Source organism: Barbus barbus (genome assembly GCF_936440315.1).
Source record: "Barbus barbus genome assembly, chromosome: 29".
Taxonomy (NCBI): domain Eukaryota; kingdom Metazoa; phylum Chordata; class Actinopteri; order Cypriniformes; family Cyprinidae; genus Barbus; species Barbus barbus.
In genome coordinates, this window is record NC_136757.1 from 23,217,606 (window position 1) to 23,232,101 (window position 14,496).

The window sequence follows — 14,496 nt, forward strand, 5'->3', positions numbered from 1 at the left end:
TTGCTCATGTCCCGGATGTACCTACATTTTAGTAGAGGAACAAAAAATGGGCTCATTATCAAGCTTCACAAAACCGTTTAAATTATCCCCACACACGATTATTGTACATGTATGAGGACCAGGCCGCAGTTTTGAGCAGAGTCCACGTCCATAGTCTCCGTGTCTGTAAAGTGATTCATGAAATCGAAGAGGTAAGACAGTTGTGTACATTCAGTGTTGCTACACGCTGTTGACGTTAGCTAGCCAACAGTCAGTTGCTGAGCTAAGTTTATATCAATAACAAATAACGTTTATTTATCTGTAGTAATATAGAAACATTAGAGGGGATCGCAATAAAAGATTGACAGTAAAATATATGTTTTCTTAATAGATTACGGTGTTCTTCAGCCACTCCTTGTGTATGCTAAGCATCAGGCTAACACACAGCTGTCCAGATAGATTTCAGAAGATTGTTGATGTGTAACTGCTTATTCATCAGTCGTTTTGTAGTCTTTAAACTTACATATGAAAAGAGCATATGTTAGTGTTTTTAAAGCCATGATATGGAAGTCAGATGATTGAAGCATTCTGCTATTTTGATATTCTCTCTCTTTAACCTGTTTGATGTTAATTAGTAGGCTACCCAGGTCAGTAACTTCACTGTTCCTCTGTCTAAATATTTGATCTACCATTATTTATTAGATCAAAACTGAACAAACAGGGTTAGATACAAGTTTTCTATAGTAGTTAAACTCTGAAAGGTTCTTAAATTGAAGCACTGTCTGTAGATGTGATCAAATATATAATCTGTATGATTTTAAAAGTAGATGAGTTATCGGAATATTTAATCTGTATGTTTCATATGTTGTTGTGATAGAATATGTACCTTTTTTATACATAGAGCTGATAACAGAATATATAATGGGTATGATTTTAAATGTAGATGTTATATCAGAATATATGTTTGATTAGATGTTTAGATGTCATATCTAAATATATGATCTGTATGTGATACCAGAATATAAATAAATGTTAAAAGTGGATGTAATATAGTCTATAAGTCTATAAACTTTAAATGATGATGTGATATCAGAATACTTATGATATATGATTTTCTAAGTGGTTGTGATACTAGAATTTGTATATGTTAAATTGATATTAGAATGTAAAATCTTTGCTTTATACGTAGATGTGAAATTAGAATATGTAATCTGTCTTTTCATATGCAGATGTGAAATCAGAACACACAATGTATATGATTTTATCTGTAGTTGTGATGTCAAAACATGACCTGTTTTTGATTTGTTGCATGATTGAGCAATGACAGCTCAGACATTAAATCTATAAAAACAGTTGAGCAATAGATCTGTTTAAAAAGCAGTGTAAAATTAACCGTGGTCATGTGGTAATGTTTGGCAATTTATTATTCAATGTTATATGAATCTATAATACTGTGGTGTTGTCAGTGACCTAATGCTTGAACATTCATTTTATTCTCTAGAGTGAAGTTGGAGGTGAGAGTTGCAGGCCGAGTGTGTTGACACAGTTGGAGCTGCTTCACACTGCTCACAGGGCCTTCCGCCATCCCCTCACCCGTCATCCGCCTAGCGAAGAGTGATGACCTCACAGCAGCATGGGAATGCCAACCCTGCCCTCCTCTCGCCACAGAACTCTTCATCAAGTCAGGGCAGGCAACACATTTCTCGTTCCCCGATAGACTCGTATTCCCGCTCCGGGCTTTCCTCTCCTCGGAGAGGCTGGGTTGCAGCGTCCTCATCCTCAACAGCTCATGGTAACTCTCTTGCACTCTCTCTAAGCCGATTGGCTCCGGCGTCCTGCAGTAATTCCTCCTCATCTCGGAGACCTGTGTCCGGCCGGGTGGAGCCGTGGCCGGAGGAGGCTGTGGATGACGCATATGGGCTTTACTCTCTTCACCGAATGTTTGATATTGTGGGCGCGCAGCTGACGCACCGTGACGTACGTGTGCTGTCCTTCCTTTTTGTGGACGTTATTGACGAGTACGAGAGAGGAGGGATACGGAGTGGGCGGGATTTCCTGCTCACGCTGGAGCGTCAGGGGCGATGTGACGAGACAAACTTCCGGCATGTTCTTCAGCTGCTCCGAATCATCACTCGCCATGACCTGCTGCCGTATGTTACGTTGCGCAAGAGACAGACAGGTTTGCGATCTTGTCAATTTCACTTTTCACTTTCTGCGTATTGATGAGAATATCAGCTCCGATTTATTAAAGTAGTTTAAATTAAAGAGACGTGATTTGTACTGGAGAACTCTGCGCTGAACTCGAGTCCTTCTTACTGGATTTCATAGCGTTGTTTAGTGCGTGATTGCGACTGGTCACTGTAATCACAAGCTCGCGCTGCACTGTTTTCTTTTGAGGGAGAGGCAGTTTTAACATTAAGTGACATGACATCTGACGCAAAGATGCCATTGGCACATGCCACTATGCTCGGTGGCACTTCCGGTTTCAGTGGCATGTGTCACTAAAACTTGTGACACTTGCCACTCTCTTGGCATGTGTCAGTGGAGAGTGGCATGTGTTACTGACATTGTCACATAAGTGTCGCAACTATATCTATAGAAGATGCAATTGTGATGCGATATCCTAAACAAATAACCTAATTTAGTGATTAAAAAAAAAAGTAATTTAAACGTATTTGCAAGTCGGTTATACTTTCTCCGATATGTCGTGAGTTTACGGCACATCTGTTTTTGAGTGGCAGATTACACTGAATGTTGTGCAATAGCCTACAGTGCTATTGTATGTGGGAGATCACGCAGACTACCCATTCTAGGATACAGGGGAGGAGAGGGAGGGGATTATCATGGATCACTACGAATACCGCATTCGTATAAATTTTACATTGGCCAGCGCCATATTGTCATCTGGCTTTAATATTCAATTGAATTCAAAATTGCTTTATTGGCATGACTGTAAAAAAAATACAACATTTAATATTCTATATGGTAATATAATAATCATAGATAAAATAAATTTAATTCAGTTTATAGTTGTAACTGTGTAACAAGAAACTCTCTCTCTCTCTCCCTATATATATATATATATATATATAATAAGTAGAAATTTTGTTTAGCCTTACTAGACTTACATTATACCTTGCAGACTTAGACTACATTGCATTGCATTGTGAAAAGCCTGTGTCAAGGTAGGGATGGGCGATATATCGCATCTGGTTGCATGCGCATCTCGTCAGTAAATGCGCATACGGAGCCGTAGTTCACTGACAAGCTACGCAATATCGCTTTCATTATTGCAGATATATCGCCTTCGACAATGAACGCAAATTGCGTAGCTTGTCAGTGAACTACGGCTCCGTGTATTAAATGCCGCTCCATTTGAAAACAGGTGATGGAGATTTAGCGCTAATCAAGGAACCGGCTTTACTGACGAGATGCGCATGCAACCAGATGCGATATATCGCCCATCCCTATGTCAAGGTCAAGCACACTTCTGAATGGTTGGTGTAAGTTTCGTAAAGCGCGTTAAAATAGTAGACATCGCTTTATAATGGTTTGTGGAATTTTCTCATGACAGTTTATATTTTTATGTAATTTCGGATAGGCAGGTGTCAGTTAGTGGTGGCACTTTTGATTAAAACGTTTCATTTTTCTTTTTCTTTTAGCTATGGCCTCTGCATAGTCTCCATTATTTTATAATTACTGATAAGCCAAATCTATGCCAAAAAAAAAGCGTATTTATTTACTTAGGCTATTTGAATGTATTGTACAAAGCAGGCTTCTGGAAATAAACTTACAATGAAAAATACACATTAAGGGGCATTAGACACATTTTTATCTTAATAGAGGAATATTTGTTGTACAAATGAATTTCGCGATGCAATGAATCGTATACTTGACCGCAACATACTGTTAATTAAATCAATATCGTTCTGTCGTTAAGTGCGTGTGTCACGCAATCTACATTATGCAGCGGCACCCAGCAGCAGGTGTCAGTCACTACCGAAGGTGCGACACGCACCACGACAATGTCAGTGACACAAGACGCAGTCCATTGACATGTTTCACAGGTTTTAGTGCCAATGGCATCTGTGCGTCAGATGTCATGTCACTTAATGTTAAAACTGCTGCTGTTTTGAGGCGAGCAGATAAAAGGTCAATGTGGTGCGCAGTTCAAATGAGTACCGGTATTTTTTTCTGCTTTTGACAGATTTGGCGTTTAACATATCTATCATGCACAACAGAGTGACAATGAATATTAGACAAAATGTCTTTTGTGTTATGTTTTATGTTATGTTTTATGTATGTTTGAGTTTATTAAACCTCGCGCTACAAACACCTATTAAGCACACAGAATAATGCAAGTGGACATTTTTAATTTTTACGATTTTACGATCTTTGAACGATTATGTAATCGTGGCATCCATAATCTGAATCACAATTAGAAATTCGATTAATTGTGCAGCCCTACAGTGAAGCTTCATCACTCTGCAATATCTTTTGGCAAGGTGCACATGTAACATGTTGCATATTATTTTCCAGTGTGCCCAGATCCAGTGGATAAATACCTGGAGGAGACGTCAGTCCGTTATGTTTCTCCCAGAGGAGCAGGAGAAGCCCACCAGGGAAGTCCTCACAGAAGAACGGGTGTGTCCTACATGGCTACATTGCTTTAGACTTCTCATTGGTGCTTTAAGCATTTTTTTTTTTTTTTACTGAATTACCACATTTGTCACTCTGTAAAAAAGAAAAGTCTAATTACTTGATTAGCCAATTTTGGAATTAACAAGGGAGGGGTTGGATGAGATGTGGAAGAAATAATCCTACTCACAATAGCGATTTAAGTAGAAAAACCTACGAGTGCCTTGAAATATATAATCTGATCAATGTTTTGAGGTGTGGCAACCGTAGTATAAGCGGAATAATTGACTTCGGTTCGTTGAATTATTAGAAAAATAATGCACACCCGAGGTGGTGATGCGGCCATGACGCGAAGCCGTCGTCAATTATTCCTTACGTAAAATAACACAATAGTGTTCTTCACTGCATGTTTTTATAGGCTGCTGTCTCTTTAAGACCAAATGCATGTACCTAATACTGACCAACATCCAGTTTCAACTATTTTAACTTTTAACAAAATAATGAATAATGTACATCAGTTTTGTTTTTGCTTTGTTTTTATTCAGTTTATGAAAGTGCTGTATATTTAATAGTTGTATATTCTAATCTATCATATGTTGTACATACATGCAGTTTAGCTAGATTTATTGTAACCTCAACCTGTAAACTTGGGGCTTAAAGAAAATTCTGAGTTTCTCGTAATTACAGTTAATTGTTGTGGCACTCATATGTGTTCAAATACGATCTTTCCAATGAGACAAACGCGCCATAGGTTTGGAATAATTTACAGAATAACAAAAGGCTGGAATACACTACTTAACGTTTAAAATATGAACAGATTTTGAATCTGTATGGCATCATGCACTTGCTGGGTTTGTAAGTGGTTACAATGGATCAGGATTACACACTACCTGACTTTCAGTAAAATTCTTAAACCAGGTCTAAATATTAAACCGGTTTGATGGCTTCCAACTGGATAGAACTGTAGTCTGAAGCAAAAAAATCGGAATCTGTGCTTATCATAAACTACTTGATTTTCTGTGAAATCTGTTAACTCCAGCTGCCCAAAATCAGACTAGCTCTAATGTTCTCAAATTGAGGTAAAAGCTGCGTAGTGTATTCCAGTCTTAACCTAATCATGATCGGTGGAAATGCATGTACTACAAGCGAGAAAGATATTTTGTTAGTGATTTTAACAATGTTCTGTTTCTCAGGAGCCCAGCCATTGATCTGCTGTCCTCCATCAGGACCCCAAGTATGCCCACCCCGTGCTAAACCAACCCCACCTCTGCCGAGCAGGAAAAGGAAGAGATCTCACACGACAGCTGACTGCAGAGAAAAACAGACCTGTGGTAAGACAACAAATCTGCTAAAGAGTGAAAAAAGATGCTCAGAAAAAGAAGGTTTGACTCTGTGAGATGAGATATTAATTGGGTCATAACCTCACCATTTTACCAAAAATTTTTATTGTTTTATTAACACACTCAAGCAATGATAAAACACATTTGGATCGGGCCACTTGGCGGCACTCCTCCCCAAATTTTGCCTAAAAGAAGTCACTTGAATAAAACACTTTATTTGTAAATTCTAACATTACGAACATCTTGGCAGCCTCTTTGAAAGTTGTTTTTTTTTTTTTTAAATCAGTCAGTCAGATTAAAACTGACCATTTTAGCTAGCACTTGCCATTATTCTCCACAGATGTGCCATTTGAGCATATGACCACTGACGAGATATATTTCTGAAATCTGTGTCCTTTGTAGGTGGACATAAAAGCCACTTTTTTTTTTTTTTACCTCCTTCCTTGTCTCGCAGATATACGGCTGAGGGTGCGTGCGGAGTACTGTCAGCACGAGTCGGCTCTACAAGGAAACGTCTTCTCCAACAAGCAGGAGGCGCTGGAGAGGCAGTTTGAGCGGTTCAACCAGGCCAATACCATCCTCAAATCCCGTGACCTGGGTTCCATCATATGTGACATCAAGTTCTCAGAGCTGACCTACCTGGACGCATTCTGGCGGGACTACATCAACGGCTCACTATTAGAAGCCCTGAAGGGCGTTTTCATCACGGACTCTCTGAAGCAGGCAGTGGGCCATGAGGCCATTAAGCTCCTGGTGAACGTGGATGAGGAAGACTACCAAGCTGGCAGGAGGAAGTTGCTGAGAAACCTGGTGGCAGGAGGTGCCGGTGCAGGGACTGGGAGCAGGGAGGGTCCCTTGTCCTAGTGGTGGGATTGACTCGGTAAGTGGAGGAAATTCAGAGAGACCCTGATGAGAGATTGGACACTAATGAGAAGGTATACATGGGGGGAGGGGGAGGAATGTAAACAGAGGAAGTGACTCTTAAAAGAAAGATACCCTACAAGAGGCCGGGATTTGCATCTTTAGCAGGTGTGGATGGAAAGAGGCGTTAAAAGTGTTCTGGAAAGTTATGTTATTTCTGTTTTATTTTGAGTATCTCAAGTTGTGGAAATAAAAGATGAAAGGGGAAGTATCGGACAAAGAAGGCATTTAGTTTCTTTTGTCTTTATTCCTGCGTAATTGACACTAATGCTTTTGTTTTTAGGCTTGTGCGAATTAGTTTTTGTTTTCTTTTTTGTGCTACATTTCTATTTAAGTCTTGTTGCACAACCATTTGCTCTTAGTGAAATTCTCTTGGTTAAATGAAATGTGTTCGCCTCAAAGTTTAACAAAGAGGACAGGTTGCATAAGGTTTGACTGATTTGCCTTTAAAAACATCACATTGCATCTATTCATTATGGAATAATTCCCCTGTCAATGTTGTTTAGCCATCCGTGTTTTTCTGGATGTGAACTTGCATAAACAGAATCTCAATTTTTGAAAAATCACACAAAATCTTCATTGCACACTGCAACACTGCACTTCGCTTTGGAATTGTGACTGCTTTATGGAGAACACAATCTCCATTTGTTTCATCACTAAAATTGTTGCACAATTGGGTTGGTTTTAGCAAATTCACAAAGAAGATTCTGAAGCATGGAGGATTGTTTTTCAGAATGGTTTATATGCTTTGTTGCAGTTTGTGGTTTCATGCATGTCCCTGTAATTTTCTTTTTCTTTTGGTTATGGAAAAAAACTAATAACGTTGGCAAATGTTCACTTTTTTTTTTTTTTTTTTTTTTTTTTTTTTTTTTGCAACAATGTGCTTTTTGTCTCGAATTTTCCAAAAAGATTAAGACATTTTGGGTCTCTAGGCCTATTAATATCCATGTTTGGACCAACTTAGCTCTGAAATTAATCTTCATTGTTTGTTATTGGTTGAATTTCTGGGCAGAGGGCCAATTGCAACACTAACGGTTTAATACAGAGATATGCCTTTGTAAAGTTCAAATGCATGTGACGGCAGTATTAAGGGTTTGTATTTTCACAAAGGTATAAATTGGCTACTTTTGTTCAATCCAAATTTTTTTTTTTTAAATGATTAGGCAGCTCTAGTAAAAAAAAAAGAAAAGATTTGTACTGTTATCGCTAGTTTAAAATGTGATCTCACAATGCAGAACACATGACAGAAGCTGAACCTTTTTCTTGTCTCATGATTTTGGGGTGCTCCTTAATAGCAGTTTTTAATGTGCTATATTTATAATTTCCACTCATTTGAATTCAAGCAAATGTGTCCTGAGAAACGGCCTCTGCCAGGGTTTATATGTTGAAATAATCAGCTGTAACCTCTGTCCAACAAGTCTTGAAAGATGACACAAAATGTGCCAACCTGAAGCGCAACCTGTGTTTTAAAATGACTGAAGTGAAAGAAAAATGCCTGAGCAACAAGCGATCGCAGGAAGATGTATAATTTGATTGACTTGAGATGTTTTTGCTATACTTTTAAAATACCAAAGCTGTTCCCAGACATTCATTCTCTTTAATTTCTCTCTCTCTCTTATTCATTCTCTCCTTCACCTGTTAAGATATAATGAAACTGTTGAAATATTGAAAGAAAATTGGTGACTTGTGGGGTGAGTGGAACAGACGTTTAGAAAAGTTAGCTGTGGATCAATTACTGCTATTATTATTATTACTACAGAAGGAAGAAAAGCATTTTGTAATGTTTTCCTAATGGAACTAAACAAAGTTACAGACTGGTATCTATTATATAGGTTACATGTTCTATTGATTGTGTTCAAGTGTTTGTCTTTATATCTTGCATGTATATGACATCGATCCCCTTAAATATCACACAGTGACAATTGAGCTGTGGTCTGTAGATTTGAGATATCTAGACATTTCTAACCTTTTTATACTTTGTTTTTCATAGAGAAAGAAATGGGATTGCTACTTTTTGGAGAGGTGAGATGAGTATTCTCAGTGACACAGTAGAACAGATGAAGACGGAGCACTTTATTTTTTACTCTCTCTCAAGTATTTCACCTATTGTAACCATATATAGTAATACACCATTCCAAAATGTAGGAGACATTCGGCATCATCGGCCATCTGTCGCATTATGACTCTGACTTTTGAATAATTTTATTTTTGTTGACCATGCCGGTGGTTGTGTTAAGTGAAATATTTACGTGCAAAATAGACAGTTGGTTCATTCAATGTCTGTACAAATCAATAAAACAAACTGAAAAATACAATCTATTGCAGTTCCTTTTTTAAAAACAAAAATATCCTGTTAGCAATACATTACTTGACCAACTGTATTTGTATGATGTGTCTAATTACTGAAATTTCAAGTTAGCCATTAATAGATTAATTTTTCCAAAAACTGCTGGCTCTGTGGCGTTCTCACAACATTGCCCTGCTTCTCTGAACTGCCTGACCTATTTTATTCTCAACCAAAAGTTGAGAAGATTAGCCATTTTTTCAAACCAAGGCAGATAGGGGGACATTTTGGTAAAGTTGTTTAGAAACTGCAATCCTGTAGAAATATGCAATGTGATTTAATATCACCTCAAAGAAGTTTTCAGATAGCATTCGTATTCATCTCCATGGCACTTGCTTATGTTGCCTGGTTTTGAGCCAATCATCTGAATCTAAATGTTATTTGTTTGATCACTATGAACATCACTGTTTTTTGGCTGATGGCACCAAAAGGATGTCCACGGTCCCAAACGTTTACAAAAGGTCTACTACTTTAATACATCGATATATTTGCGATTTAAATCTTGCTTGTCAGATTATCAATAGAGAATTTTTTTTTTTTTAACCAGATGGAGTAGTTACAGCATCTACCAGCAGGAGTTAACAGGGCCATGCTAACCAACCAAAACTTTTCCCCATTGGAAGTGGTGCATAGAGCATCATTAATGAAATCAGCCTTTAGCAAAAAGAACTAGTGTTACCAAAGACAAGACTTCACTCTTTTTTGGATTTTTTTTTTCTTGACCGAGACTTTCAACAATGTCCTGCTCATCAAGACCAAGAGCACACAGACTGCTGTAAACAAACTCATAATCAGCATTAACACATCTACGCAGTAGTAGGAATACCAAGGAAGCCTGTAGGACTCGGTGCGTAACCCTTATGCCTCATGACAAACTCCAGCCAAAAGATGGCACTGTCCATTGGCTTGATTGGAGTGTCACGATGTAGGCTTGACATTCTGAGCATGTTCTTCTGGTAGGGTTGATTTTCATCCAGTATGTCCCTTAGGGCTTGTGTTAGGGTATCTGCATCCAGGGCTGCGACGTCAAGCACTTGAGCCACCCCTCGGGCTTCCAGGCGAATCATGTTGTCAAATTGGTCGAAGATGAGTGGAAGTCCAAGCATCGGAATGCCGTGGTAAATAGCGTCGTAGATTCCATTCGTTCCTCTGTGGGTGACGAAAGCTTTAGTTTTAGGATTGCCTAAGAGGTTTATTTGAGGCAGCCAATCCACTATCAGGGTATTGTTCCCCAACTTTGATGGCTTTTACCCTACGTGCCTCCAAATCACCTTTTGTGGCAAGCGAGCAAAGGCGGAGGCAACGACTTCTGAAATGTCAGGAATTAGACTTCCAAGCAGAGTACCCAAAGACATGATCACCACCCCGTGCTCTCCAGAACTCTCAACAAACTTCTCCAATTCATCTGGTAGAGGTTTGGATGGTTTGCACTGGAAGCCTCCAATGTAATAATAAATAAAATAAATAAATAAAAAATTGACTCATGAGCCACAGATCTGCTCCTTGAATCAGAGAGTACACATTGGTGTTTGGGTCTATGTGTTCGCTGATAACTCCTTGATAAAGAGGCCTTGTGAGCAAGTGGTCTATGTATTGGCTGATTCCATAATGCAAGAAATGTTTCATTTTATTTGCAAAGCTCATTTTATCTGTCACCCTAGATCCGATAGTTGGGATGTAAGAAAGCGGTGAGAGTGCAATTGCAAAGTGCCCTTCTGCATTTGTTATCCATCATACATTGTACACCATTGGTAAACCCAAGTACGTGCCCAATATGACCCCTCCTGCAAAACCAGGATCAGTTAGCATCAAATCATACTTGGACTCTTTGAGTGTTTTAACAAGCTTTTTATCCTCTAGAATGGTCCTCACCATCTCAGCAGAAGACTTGTGAGACTCTTCTAAAAGAGTAATTATTTCATTCTACAGGGGAATGACCAAACAGATCCTTCCCCTCTTTGAATGTCAATGTTTCTCTTAAGAAAGGACGCCATGTACTCGGGGTCCTCCAGGCTGGAGAGATGATCGGCACTGATGGTGATGGGTGTATAGTGTGTGGTGTTCTCTGGGATGTACCATCTATTGGCAGAATGGACAACTGTCAGTTTGTGACCTCGCTGATGAAGCTCTCGTAGCAAAATGTTAAGCCAGTGGCTTCCATCCACTGGGTACACCAGGATCTTCCCAGCCAGGGAAAGTGGTGGGACGCTCCAAAGCAAGGCAACAAGGACAAAGATGGGGATGCAGCAACATTTTCTGAAAATATATGTTTGAGATTAGTCATAATTAAAATTTGGCCAATGGAAAAGGTGCTTGTGCTTATAAATTAGATACCAATGTGACCAATGTTGTTTGGACCTCTTGGACTTTCAAAAATAAATAAATGAATATATATAAATATAATATAATTGATGTATTTATTTTTTACTTATTCAAAATCAAGTTCATTTGCTATTTTGTAAACCGTAATAAATGGACAGATTAGTATGATTACAGAAAGAAGGCAGTGTAGTATGTTTTTGATAATATTGTATAGTTAGTGTAATAAGTATTATCCCCACATGATTACAAACTGGTATCGCTATCTCATTTTGTATTTTATTTATTTATTTGTTTCTCTTGTCTGTCACTTGCATGGGCTGCCCCCTTTATCCTATCTGAGAGAATCATTGCACACTGACCTGGCACTACTACACAATCTCAGCTGAACACATGTACAGTTTTAAGAGTTCACAGTGGGAACAAGAGAGACTAAAGGTACTAGAGTACACTGATCATGTAACTAACACAAATACATGTCCCTGACGTGTATGCTAAATAGATGTGTTATGTAAAGGCTATTCATCTGAGATTACACTTTTGCATACCAATGACTTGAGCATCAAAACCTGTGGTTAAAAAGGTTGCACAGTGGAAGCAATTTAGTGATATGCACAAATGTGTAAATGTTGCACAAAATGTGTACTCATTGCATTGTTCTGAATTACACTGTGCAATAGTCTCTATCTATTTTACATTTACATTTATGCATTTAGCAGACGCTTTTATCCAATGTTATCCTATGTCCGTTGACTAAACTGCAAAATGGACAGAGCTGGGTAGAAACTGATTACATGTAATCTGGATTATGTAATCAGATTCCAAAAATTAAGTACTTGTAATTGGATTAAATTAAATTTTAAAATACTGTAATCAGACAATTACTTTTTTTATTGATTACATGTCATTCACACAATAGCAATAAATTATTCATAATTTAAAGATTCTCCCTAATTCCTCTTTTTCATCTTTTAAATGTTCCTTTCTAAAATAGACTATATACTGCTTATATAGCCTGCATTTAGAAAATCTTCCAGTTTTGTGGACATTCACACAAAGAATACACGATTTTAAAATACACATTTACATTATTTCTTATTTACATGTAATGCAGGCATTCCAAAACTTTTTTGTCATCTGAACATCTTTCACCTAATATATTTACTAGAAGTACCCTGAGATTTAAAAATACATATTTTAATAATTAAGAATCACATTTGCATGTTCATGATTCTCTGTTGGTTAATGACATTTTGGTAAACAATTTAAGTATTTTATTTTATTAGTAAGTGTTTTATTTTGATAAGATTTTATTCTAAAATGACTTATTTTGATTTTCCATTTTTATGATGTAATTCATTATTAGCTTTTCGATAAACTCATGAAGCCCCTGCAGTTCATTTACAAACCCCAGTTTGGGAAACCTTGAAGTAATGTTTAATGCACTTCCTGTTATTAATTCCAATGCATAGAATATATATTTTTTACTCTTTGTATTTTTATATCAATATGGTATGAGATCATCCTATTTAAAACAATGTGATAAACGACTTTCATCTAAAAATAATCAGAAAGTAGTCTGATTACATTACCTAAAATCTGTAATGTAATAGATTCATTACTACAATTTTTGTCATGTAGTTAGTAATCAGTAACGGATTACAATTTCTAAGTAATTTACCCAGCTCTGAAAATGGAACATCTGAAGCATGCAGACAAGTAAAATGAAACTGTACCTGGTTTGAGGCGATGTCCTGAAGAGAAGTTTTGCAATGTGAAAGGATGCCCTAACAGTGCAGTTATTTTTCCTGATCTGGCAGGCAGCCTCGCAAAAGAGCAAGCAAAGTCCTTGACTTACGTTTTTCTTGTTTTGAAAGTGGTGACTGGCATAGATACCGGACTGGGAACAGCATGAGGTTGAACTTTGGCACAGATTGTACTTCCTCTGTGCTTTTATTTAGCCTAGCCTCAAAAGGGGGCTTGATCTGAATCATGTGTTTGGTGTAAGAAAGAAAGAGAGGGAGAGGTAGGCTCACAAACAGATTATGTCAGGGGATTACATACAGCACATTCCATCCATATTAAAACCTTTATTTGAATCTAACTCATTAAAACAGGCCTTTGAGAAGAAGTATGGAATATTCAAAGCTTGGAATCAACACATGTGATGGAAAACTGCACATTGTTCCACTTCTGACACAAGGATTTTAAAAGGAGTGCAATCATGAAGCTCTATCATAATTTGGAACCAGTCAAAGAAGAATTTTCTTTGAAGCAAATACTATTCAGGATAAGATAAAATTCCTGTATTTCAGAATTTCTGTTCAATCCAGTAGGATTGAATCCAGTGCCCTTCAATCCAGTGCCCTCTCACTCTGCTGATGCAAATACAGCATTATACCCAGACCAAAAGGGCACTTTTAAAATATACAGTCTTTATGTTAGAAATCAGCTCATTGCATTGTAAGAGATTCATCCCTTTCATCACGAATGGCTTCAGAAATCATGTAGAAATCTTGTACAGCACCATGGGATATAATTGCTGCTGTATGCAATGCCATTCTCCTCCACTAGAGGGGACAACATTGTCACTAAGTTCACTTGGATACATGAAAACAGTATAGGACATGAACACAGTGTGTGTCAACAAGTCATTCTTATTTATTTAATAACTTAACTTACTTCAAATTATTTTAAGTCAGTGTTTTATCTCATTTTTGCTTTCCCACTCTATAATTGCAGTTTTAGTATGCTTTACTAACATAAGTAGGCCTAAATAAATAAAAATTGTGCAGTGTAAAACAACAGCAGTGCAAATAGCTAAACTAGCTAAATAAACAGTTAAATTATCAGTATGAAATTAAAAGTAAAACGACAAAGTAACAGTGCAGAGTAAATTATGAAATTTATTAAATCAGTAATTAAAAATTAAAGGAACAAATTAATGTGTGTGTG

General features: G+C 37.5%; 1 protein-coding gene and 1 pseudogene across 3 annotated transcripts; one reads left to right on the forward strand and one right to left on the reverse strand.

Moving 5' to 3' along the window:
• Window positions 1-4: 4 nt before the first annotated feature.
• Window positions 5-9,183, forward strand: LOC306849209 (death effector domain-containing protein-like). Of its 2 annotated transcripts, XM_079384083.1 has the most exons (6): window positions 5-191; window positions 1,481-2,158; window positions 4,519-4,623; window positions 5,811-5,948; window positions 6,412-6,837; window positions 8,869-9,183. In XM_079384083.1, exons 2-5 carry the CDS (start codon window positions 1,597-1,599, stop codon window positions 6,819-6,821), a joined length of 1,215 nt encoding a protein of 404 aa, XP_079240209.1. In that variant the 5' UTR covers window positions 5-191; window positions 1,481-1,596; the 3' UTR covers window positions 6,822-6,837; window positions 8,869-9,183. The 2 variants fall into 2 exon arrangements, with proteins under 2 accessions (XP_079240209.1, XP_079240208.1); XM_079384082.1 differs by having other exon boundaries at window positions 6,412-9,183.
• Window positions 9,184-9,897: 714 nt separating this feature from the next.
• Window positions 9,898-14,127, reverse strand: LOC306849121 (UDP-glucuronosyltransferase 2A1-like; annotated as a pseudogene). The gene is made up of 3 exons: window positions 14,069-14,127; window positions 13,278-13,424; window positions 9,898-11,478 (listed from the first exon to the last, which is right to left on the reverse strand). The product of its transcript is annotated as a UDP-glucuronosyltransferase 2A1-like (transcript).
• Between the last annotated feature and the right edge of the window lie 369 nt (window positions 14,128-14,496).